Below are 10,994 nucleotides of genomic sequence, written 5' to 3' on the forward strand. Positions count from 1 at the left end.
TTTTTTGTAAACCTATCTATATTTAAGATCTAGCTAGATTATATTGAACCATTCTAAATCAATATGTTGTATTCTCCATTTAATATCACTGATTTAAACTTATTCGATATTATATTTACTAATTTATTTTTAGCGAACTTAATTAAATATCATATTTAAGCAATATTTTAATATATTATATCATTTAGTAGTAAAATAAAGTATCTAAAAAAGAGTTCAGAGGTAAAATGAACTCATTTTTGTAAACCTATCTATATTTAAGATCTAGCTAGATTATATTTAACGATTATAGTAATTTAATATGATATTCTGCATTTATAGTAAATCAAATTATATTTAACTGATTGAACATATTCAATATTATATTTTACTAATTTATTTTTAGTGAACTTAATTAAATATTATATTTAAGCAATTTTTTAATATATTATATAATTCAGTAGTAAAATAAAATATTTTAAAAAGAAGTTTAAAAGTGATGAACTCATATTTTGTAAACCTATCTATATTCAAGATCTAGCTAGATTATATTGAACCATTCTAAATATTCAATATGTTGTATTCTGCATTTAATATCACTGATTTAGACTTATTCGATATTATATTTACTACTTTATTTTTAGCGAACTTAATTAAATTTTATATTTAAGCACTTTTTAATATATTATATCATTTAGTAGTAAAATAAAATATCTAAAAAAGAGTTCAGAAGTAAAATGAACTCATTTCGTAAACCTGTCTATATTTAAGATCTAGCTAGATTATATTTAACCATTGTAAATATTCAATATGCTGTATTCTGCATTTAATATCACTGATTTGGACTTATTCGATATTATATTTAATAAGTTATTTTTAGCGTAATTAAGATATCATATTTATGCAAATTTTAATATATTATTTTATTTATTATATTAAACTAAAATATTTTAAAAAGAAGTTCAGAGGTAAAATGAACTCATTTTTCGTAAACTTGTTTATATATTTTTAAGATTTAGCTAGATTATATTTAACTATTATAATTAATCCAATACGATGTTAAAAGGCATATATAGTAAATTCAATTAAATATCACTGACTGGACTTATTCAATATTATATTTACTAAATTATTTTTAGTTAACTTAATTTAGAAATCGTAGTTAAACAACTTTTAAAATATTATCTTATTAAGTATATTAAATTAAAATATTTTAAAAAGAAGTTTAGAAGTAAAATGAACTCATTTTTCGCTAGATTATATTTAACTATTATAATTAATTCAATACGATGTTAAAAGGTATATTATAGTAAATTCAATTAAATATCACTGACTGGACTTATTCAATATTATATTTATTAAATTATTTTTAGTTAACTTAATTTAGATATCGTAGATAAACAACTTTTAATATATTATCTTATTAAGTATATTAAATTAAAATATTTTAAAAAGAAGTTTAGAAGTAAAATGAACTCATTTTTCGTAAACTTGTTTATATATTTTTAAGATTTAACTAGATTATTTTTAACTATTATAATAAATTCAATATACGATGTTAAAAGGCATATATAGTAAAAATACAATTAAATATCACTGAGTTAAGCATTTTTTTAAAAATATCATAATTATATCAATATTATTAAAAAAACATGAGTAAATTGAACCCACTCTATTTTATCCTTTAATTCTAAGCAATATAAGTTATAATATTTATATCTAATATATATAAAAAAAATTTTTTTAAATTTGATTAGAATATTTTATTTTTGTTTTAAAAAAAAAAATTAAAAATAATTCATCGTAAAATAAATTTTTTTTTAAATTTAAATGTCGAAAAATATTTCTCTATTCCTATTATGTATATTCCTGATCGGTAAAATTATTATAGAATTTATAATAGTCGAAACCCGCCCCGTATCTGAGTCCGGCCCTGCCTTCTATTTAAATTAATCGGGTTCGGGCCGGGCCGGGTCGGACCTTGGAAATTTTTTTAAAATATATTCTAAATTTATCTGTTTATAATAGTCGAAACAATTATATGGTTTAATTTCTAAGTAAACAGATTTTTAAAAAAAATTAAGCTCCCGCAATAAACCAGAAAAAAATCTTAAGAATTTTTCCCTTCCCCTTCCTGTTGGAAAAGGAAGAACACGCGGAAGAATTTGGAAGAGAAAAAATTGAAAATTAATTATATTTAAATAATAAAGATTTTTTAGCCTTCGAAGAGATGCATTTTGAGCGGAAATGGGAAAAAAATTCCCATCTTTAAAGAATTTCATTTGACAATCATTTGGTTATAAATGTCTATAAGGCCATATGGCCACTTGTGTAATAGGGAATCGTTGGTTGAAAAAAATAAGCCCGTATATGAAGCGTGAGAAAGGAAATTATGAGAATGTATTGGCAAAAGGGAGGTTCTCTGTCAATTTCTATCGGAAGGATTAAGATTGGTGAAAATGCTTAAAAAAATCACCCAACCTTCTTATCCCCCAGAAAAATTTTAAATTCCTATTCTAATTTGTAGCTTTCATAACTTACAAAACCGGTATACGATGTTAATTCAATTGATCGATTTGCAACTCGATTTTGATGGCATCCGATAAATTTTAAATTTGTGTAATATATTAATAAAATTTACTTTTTTTGTTTTCCCAATTTTTCCAAATTTTCCCATTCCTTTAATTTTTCCTATTTTCCCAAAAAAATTCTCAAAAGAATTTTCATATCCATTTAATATGATTCAAAGATTCCTTGTATAAAAATAATTTATTTTAAATTTTCTGCCGATTAAATTTTAAATTTAAATTGTCCATATTTATTAGCAGTTGCAATCGGAAGGGCTACAGAGAATAGATGCAGTTCTGGCAAATTCGGAAACAATTGCGCCGCAAGTTAAAATCGAAATATATATATACATATATTATATTATCGTAAATTTAGGATGGATAATAATCTTAAGAATAGTATAAAGTTTATTCTATTAGTTTAAAAAAAAATCTAAGTTTAAATTTTTACTTCCTGCATCAGCTCTCTATGATCTAAATCCAGAAAAATTTACCAACATTCATAACAATATATAATAACTAACCTTCTCTAATAAAAAAAAATTACATTATCACGTTTTCTGATTAAATGTAAGGCAAATTTTTATTTTAATCCTTATTTTTTATAGAAATCTTATTTTTAGCGGTATTATATTTATTTATATATTTAAAACACGTATTAACGTTAAAAACTAAGATTGCAGTTGCAACGTGCTTGGTTCGACCGGAAATTGTTCTTTCTATGGGCGATGTAGCTGTTATGATGGTTACTGGGGCAATAAATGTGAAAGAAGTTTATAAACAAACGTTACTTTTGTAACATCATATTATTTATTTTTTATTATAATAAAATATATCTTTTCACTTTTACTAAATAAATAATTTTTATAAAAGGATGCAATAGGTATTGTCGTTCAAATAAGTGCGATCCTGAGTGGGGTATCTGTAAATGTAACGATTTTAAGTATGGAACAAATTGTGATAAAGGTATAGAATAATATTATATTATATTATATTAACCACAACCACAACATAAAATTTAAAATTAAATACTTTTTTCTCTAGAATAAAAATAGTTAAGGTAGATATAATTAAGTTATATATATATATATGCATGTTAGCATAAATGTATTATTTATTCATCTGTAAATCATTTTTTGAGCGAGTTTTCTTGTTTAAATTTAGAAAAATCTGATTTCCGGAAATATATTCTAATCATGTTTAGAATACCTATCTAGTGAATTGGTTATTTTATAAATATATATATATATCAAATCTAATATAAAATATCTTAAGTTGGAAAGTTCATAGCGAAATTGTCTGAAATTCAAATGGTAATTTTAGGCATGTTGGAATATATTTCTGGCAAAATAATATTTTCTAAAAATATTGAGCTAGCCGTTTATAAAAACACTAGGTGAGAGTAGTAAATCTTAGAGGATATGTACTTAGAATTAATTCTTAAAAGTTATTTATCCGTTTTCGCTGTCAATAGATTTTAGTAAATTCTGACAACAAATGATGTTTCTGGAGTAGAAGTAGGATGCCTTATTAGGCGAGTAATGTTACCTAAAATTGATTCGTTATTATTAAATCATTATATCATTCAAATAGTTAGAATGTGTAAACAATTATAAAATCTTTAACAGTTTGGACTGATTCTGATGTCCACCCTCCCAGGAGAAAATTCCTTGATATTTTTATTTCCTATCTTATTATGATTCTTCCCTTCTGGGTTTCCTAAAAAAAAATATACGAAGTAAATCCACATTAATATACACTGCTCACCATAATGACTTTATATTATTTACATGTAAAATAATAATATGTTCAAATTTTATTATTTAAAGTTTGATTTAATCTAAATGTATCTAGTGTTGTTAAATGGCTTATTTTGAGCCGATTGCCAACTCAAAATTTTCGCCAGAAAAGTCTTGCCTAAACCTCTAGATTTCGATAATATATATCTAGACATTTGTTCCTTCAATGAGCAAAATCTTCAGGTGTGCGTGATAATGTTCTGGATGAAATATTAAGTTAGTCGTTTTTAAAAAAATCAGCTCAAAACGAGCTTATATAACAACTCTAAATGCATCAATACCATTGTTTTTTTTTTAAATGTAGTATGTGGACAGGTGGTATACTAAGGCACAAAATTGACGAAAATAAAATTATTATAAATATTTTAAAAAAATTTTTTTTTATAAGTTTGCGATTGCGATCAAACACTTTCATCTGGCTGTGATATTATTGGTAGATGTTTGTGCATCCCTACACACAACAACGAAGTCTTACCTATAAGTATATTATTTTAGTTTACTACGCATAATAGTGTTTTCCCAAAATTTAATTTTCTGAGAGAATTTAAACTTCGGGTGGTTAAAACCTGATTGGACCGTTTGGTATTTAGCGTTTCGAAATCAAAAATTTGAAATTGATTAATATCAACTAAACGGCACAATTAAGACATTAGCCTGATGGTTAATTATAATTTTAATAAATCACATTTAGCGGTATTTTTTTAAATATTAGATTTATATTTTATAGAATACTTAAATATTTTAACACGTATTATATGTATTAGAGACTTGCTATAAGGTTATTTGACTCAGCCTTGTGGTTTTTGTCTTATTTTTGATGTCCCACATCTAAATTTTGGTCTAATTTAGATAATGTAAGAATGTCAGCTTTATTTTTGTAAAAGATTATACTTTAAAAGGAGAAATTGAGAATAATAGTAACGAATGAATTGTTCAAACCCATAAATGGTTAGACAGAGAATGTGTGCATAGCTCGCACCTCCATTTTAAAACTGTTACATTAAATCTCACTCACCATCTGTTTATCATCATTTCTGCAGGTCTTTGGAAACATTTCTATATATAGTACCTGGTATTTCTCATTTTATAAAGATATTATTTTGTTTTGTAGACGGTTCCTTATGTTCTGAGGATCAATTTTGCGATTCGGCCAGACGCTGCAAATGCAAAGATTGGAAACACGGAACTAATTGTGAACACGGTATTTTTTTTTGTTTAAATTTCTTAGCTCAAATCTATATATATTAAAAAAAAAAAATAGAATAGAATAAAATATAATATAATAGAATAGAATAAAATAAAATAGAGGCCACTTGTAATAGACGAAATTCGGAGTCGTGGGGTTACAACGGTGAATGTACATGTAAAGTGGGCTATTATGGTGTGAATTGCGAATCTGGTTTTTATATATATATATGCATTGTTTTTTTTACATATTCTATGTCCAAAAACTGATTCACACTTGTCAGTGAATTCAGAAACCTTCATGGGCCTTAAATTTATGAACAAGCCCGGGTTCAGGTCGCAACAAATAACATTTTTAGGTCGAGACCCGACCCAGATTTAATAAGTCGGTCCAAGGCTAAATTAGTTTCGAATATTTTAGCCTAACCAGGCCCCAAGCTCATATTCCAAAAAGTTAAATTTACAGTATTTAAATGAAAATAAACAATATACAAATGGGTTTGCGCTATCATTTCGTTTAGGATAAACTGAAAAATTTATTATTATAAGAAGAGGAAAAAGATTGCAATATTTTAAGCTAGCACCTGTTTAAAATAGGCTAAAATCCATGCCCAAAATCTAGGCCCGTTAAAATATAATATACTGGGTATGGGCCACGGGGCTGCCCGGTCCATGAAGGTCTTTGCAGTTATTGGCTTGTTTTATTGTGTGATGGAGTTGAGTGTTGGGTCGAGCAAAAAGCAGGGTTGCAGATGTAACAGAAATAAAATATTTTTGTTCAGTAAATTTAAGAAGAAGCATGCGTATAAGGAATATAAAATCATTAAGGGGAAAAGTTGATGATCATTCCAATTCACCTGTTAAGATATAAGAAATTGGGTTTAAATTGGTTATTTCAAATGGAAGTGAGATAGTAGGAATGTCCGAATACTCTTAATTTTTAAAAGGGATTCCGCTAGTAATATACGCTTCTACATAAGCCTTAGGCAGTCACATAGGTGAAATATATAAACAGGAAGTTTTACTAAAAATGCTAAGATGATAAGGATTATTTTAACTTAATCCACAGCCTCTCAAGTTATCAGATATCCTTGATTCCGATCATGATGATAATTTGAGGCTGAGGTTTAGGAACAATAAAAGTTAAAGCAGTGGCGTTCTTGCTACTCTCGGAGCCTAAAAGACTTGGAAAATTACGGAAAGGCATGGCGTACTGGAATTAGTGGTGGCAAAAAAAAATGTTCAAATCATTAATATAAATGGTATTAGATAGGATTATCACTATTATTATTCAGATATAATATATTGAGGAAATTGCAATCGTTTTTTAAACTAATGCGAATTTTTTTTCTTTTTCTTTTTTCAAAATCAAAGAATGTCCCACCGATTGTCAAAATTCTTTTTCCAGTAATAGCTGCAAATTTAACGGAACTTGCGATTGTATACATAACTATTATGGGAATAAGTGCCAGCACAGTATAAAAGAAAAATTAAATTTAAATTATATATTTTTTATCAAAATAGGCCTGAATGTGAATTAGATTTTAAATTATCAATTTTATTAGATCAAGTTCCGTATATTCTTTAATAAAAAAAAAAATAAAGATTTTGTAGTAGAAATAAAACGAATTAGGTGGCACAGTGCTTGATTTGTGCACTGTAGCCATAGAAGCTAAAGAAAAAGAAGCAAATTTTATTATTTAGAAGAAAAAAAATGAAGTCGAGTAAGTTGCCGTATTTTTTTAGCAAATTAACTCTATTATATTTAGAAAGTTAGGTATCTTGTAGAACTAAATCTTTTCTTCTTTTTATTTAAAACTAAATATAAATCTAATCATCTTGCCTTCTCCCAAACCTAACCTTTTTTTAATATATCTAGATGCAACGAGAATGAAATAGATTTATTTAGATATCTTTTATAAAATAAATTAATTCGTTTTAAATATTAAAAATGTGGACAAAAATTAATGTGAAAATTTAAGTGCTTTAAAAAAAATAAAAAAATTTTTAAAGATTAAATATTTATATTTTTATAAAATATAATGCAGGATGTTATTGTGACCAAAATCACGACTGTAATTGGTTAGGGTTGTGTCAAATTTCTGCGACGGTAATAATAAATATTATATATCATAATTTGATTCGTGGATAATTTTGGCCAATCAAAAACATAGAATTTTCACTTAAAAACATTAATTAAATCGTATTGCATCTGAAAATTTAAATAATTTTAATTCAAAATTTTATCTAACTTTTTATAAATATCATTAAAAAAATTTTAGTAGTAATTTATATTATAACTATATAGTTCTACCCCCTGAATAAAAAAATTTTTGAAAATATATCAAATGTTTTTTTATGAACTGACAAAATATCCCCTTTCAAAGAGTTACAAAATAATTTCAAATTTTAGCAAAAAGTTAAAATTAATTAAAATATTACATTTTTTTAACACTGCTTAAGAAAATTTTATCAACCCAAAAAAAATTTCTCTCAATTTATCCTACTAACACTATAATTAAGCTATAAAAAAAATTTTAGAGTGTATGAAATATTCAGATATTCAAAGAGGCAGAATTTGTTGAATAATTTAGTTTCTAGTGCTGCAGGAGGAAATAAAATATAGAGCCTTGGACATCAAGCTGTTACAGCTTTTTGGATCTAGAAGTGTCTATTTTGAGTGCCTGTAGAAATTGAAGCTGATAAATTATTAGAATCAATAAGCCCATTGATTTTTGCATTTAGAGATGTATTAATAAATAATTCTATTACATGACAATTTGATGCAATATTTTATTTTTTAAAAAAATAGTGTGAATTGGCTGAGGTTATAAGAATCGCTAATATTATTATGTTACAACTTAGAAAATTGGGAGTTAATAGCGATCAAGAATTATACGAGATTTATATGATTGGTTGAGTCGAAAGCGAAATTATAGGATTTTATTCGAAAGCCTCAACTTGCATCAATGTGGAACTCAATTGAGTTACTATAAAATAACAGTTTTTCTTATACTACTTTTGGATACATTTATGACTCCTATTATCTTTAAATCCTAAAGATCATTTAAATCTTGGTATAATCACAAATGAGAAAGACCCCTTTATTCATTACCGAGATTAGAAACCTATTCTCAGAAGTACGACATCGTAAAATCTATTGATTGGACTTGTTTTATATATAAATTCATCGAGATTTAATTCTCAATAACAGAACAAATTATTGCAAAAAATTGACGCAATTGTTAAAAAAGGATTTAAATTTTTATTTTTGAACAATATTTTGGATTACCTTTTGTAATTCATCATACAATATTTAATTCTATATTTTACTTTTGACCTTACATATTATCCAGTGTATATAGTTATAATATTTTTAAAACACTATTATGTTCGTTATATTTTGTTATTTGTTTTGATAATATCAAAAAAAATTCTGCAAATGTATCTCCCTCTTTATCTCTTGATGAAATTCAACTCTATCCAAACGAAGGTAAAATCGGAAATAGAGAAAGACTGGAAGCCTTGCCCGAGCAAAAACTTTAGGGAATCTCCTAGCCAGTGTGAACAACTAATAGATGAGGGTGAGACCTAGCTCAGATTCATCATTGTATGAACTGTAACCTCTTAGTATATTAAAAGGAATACATGACTTAAATTGCATTAAAAGTCAAGATTCTACATCAAGGACACGCTTCGATAAATGTTTTATTAAGCCTCCTAAAATTAGGCTCGTATAACCTAAAGAACTAATACAACACCAGAATAATGTTCCAGATGATATAAAGTGATGCTACTGTATATTCATTTGTTTAAAAAAAATACCAGACAATCTAATACAACTTCTGGCAAATGCATGATAATAATCATTAAATCCATTATAAATAACATATATTTTTATCTTATAAAAAGCCTTTTACAACAAACCCAATCAATATTTTTGTTATTATAAGGGATGGGAACTCTTCCTTGTGTAATTAATCGGAATCTCACCAATTCCTTTAACTAAAAAAAACAGATTTTTAATCAAATTGATCTCTTTATACATTAAAATACTATATACAAGCAATATTTTTTTTATCGAGCCTAACCAAGAAGAGCGTTTCTTTAGTTATAACTAAGAAGGTGGTAGAGGGTAGTAGGGAGTAGTGTTGTTAAACGGCCCGGTTTGAGCTGATTTTTAAAAACGGCAAACTCAATATTTTACTCAGAAAAATATTGCGCAAAGCCCGAAGACTTTGCTCATAGATGGAAACAAATATTGAGTTAGCCGGTTTTAAAAACCGGCTCGAATCGACCCGTTTAGCAACATTAGTAGGGAGGCCGGAGAACATATGGTAAACTAATTATTCGCTCTAAAATTTGGCCAAAAAAAAAAGCTAATTTTAATCTTATAACCTTGTATGTTTTTTTGGTCGTGTGTCACTTGCGCCTTAATTGTCCATAACAACTGTCCATCTCTTTTTATTATAATCCTTTTCTCTAATGTGAGCAGGAAATAGATTATTTACCACTTCTTTTTTTTTAATAGTGAATAGATTGATTTATTGGATGATTTTTCATATTCCTATATTCCTATATTTATATTAATTAATAGTATCACGCATGATTTTGGAGGGAAGAAAACGAGCGATGAAATCATACTGGAACAAAATGTTTTGGGGAATTTAATTTTTTAAAAATAAACATTTTTAACGATAAATATATTTTTCATAAATTTAATTTTATTAAATAAATCAATGGGGATTTTTTAGAAATTTTATAATGTTTTGTTAATCTAAAAAAAAAAATATATAATTAAAAAATAAATTTAAATTGAAATGGGAAAATTCCGTATCGATTAAAGCGAGCGGTGGCTATATACCTTCAAGTTCAACTGTATCAGGTCTCAGTTGGTTTTTTTTCAAAAATTCTAAATCAGAACTTTTCAAAGTTTTAATAAGGTTCGAATTCATAATAGCTTCTCCCTAGTGGGTGTCACTGGCTTAAAAGATAAATCAGTGAGTGAACCGCGAAACCTTTATAAACATCTGAATCCTAACCTAACCGATGTAAATTATTTTTTAACAATTATCCTATTATAATATCATTTAAAACGAATTAGTTAGATTTCACTGTAATTCTTAGTCATCAAAGCTTTTCCGTCTTTCTCCATGTTATATTTTCCGTGAGTCTTTGAACACCCTTCCATCCACTGGGGGCTTCTCTTCTATGTTTATCTACAACTTTCTCAATTAGCTATTTTTTCTTTTTTTTTTGATATACGAGCAAACCAACATAACCTATCTTTATTAAAAATTGTAATTGTATTTATACCGTTATCGCGATTAATTCCATATCTAAAATCTTTACATATGTAGCCCTTCCCCACTCAATATCGCATTTTGTTGAAAGACAATGACTATCGCATTCTTATAAAATTTTTAATTAGAAAATCGTAAAAGTTATTACTACATGATGGATA

At 26.3% G+C, this 10,994-nt stretch overlaps 1 protein-coding gene across 1 annotated transcript; it reads left to right on the forward strand.

The window, feature by feature from the left end:
• Nucleotides 1-1,268: 1,268 nt before the first annotated feature.
• LOC135925574 (multiple epidermal growth factor-like domains protein 10) lies at nucleotides 1,269-10,258 on the forward strand. Its single transcript, XM_065460973.1, has 10 exons — nucleotides 1,269-1,278; nucleotides 2,805-2,873; nucleotides 3,223-3,318; nucleotides 3,420-3,512; nucleotides 4,734-4,826; nucleotides 5,457-5,546; nucleotides 5,652-5,744; nucleotides 6,905-7,006; nucleotides 7,579-7,640; nucleotides 10,128-10,258. Exons 1-10 carry the CDS (start codon nucleotides 1,269-1,271, stop codon nucleotides 10,137-10,139), a joined length of 720 nt encoding a protein of 239 aa, XP_065317045.1. The 3' UTR covers nucleotides 10,140-10,258.
• Nucleotides 10,259-10,994: the final 736 nt, after the last annotated feature.

Source organism: Gordionus sp. m RMFG-2023, chromosome 2 (genome assembly GCF_954871325.1).
Source record: "Gordionus sp. m RMFG-2023 chromosome 2, tfGorSpeb1-WG-v2, whole genome shotgun sequence".
Lineage (NCBI taxonomy): Eukaryota > Metazoa > Nematomorpha > Gordioida > Chordodea > Parachordodidae > Gordionus > Gordionus sp. m RMFG-2023.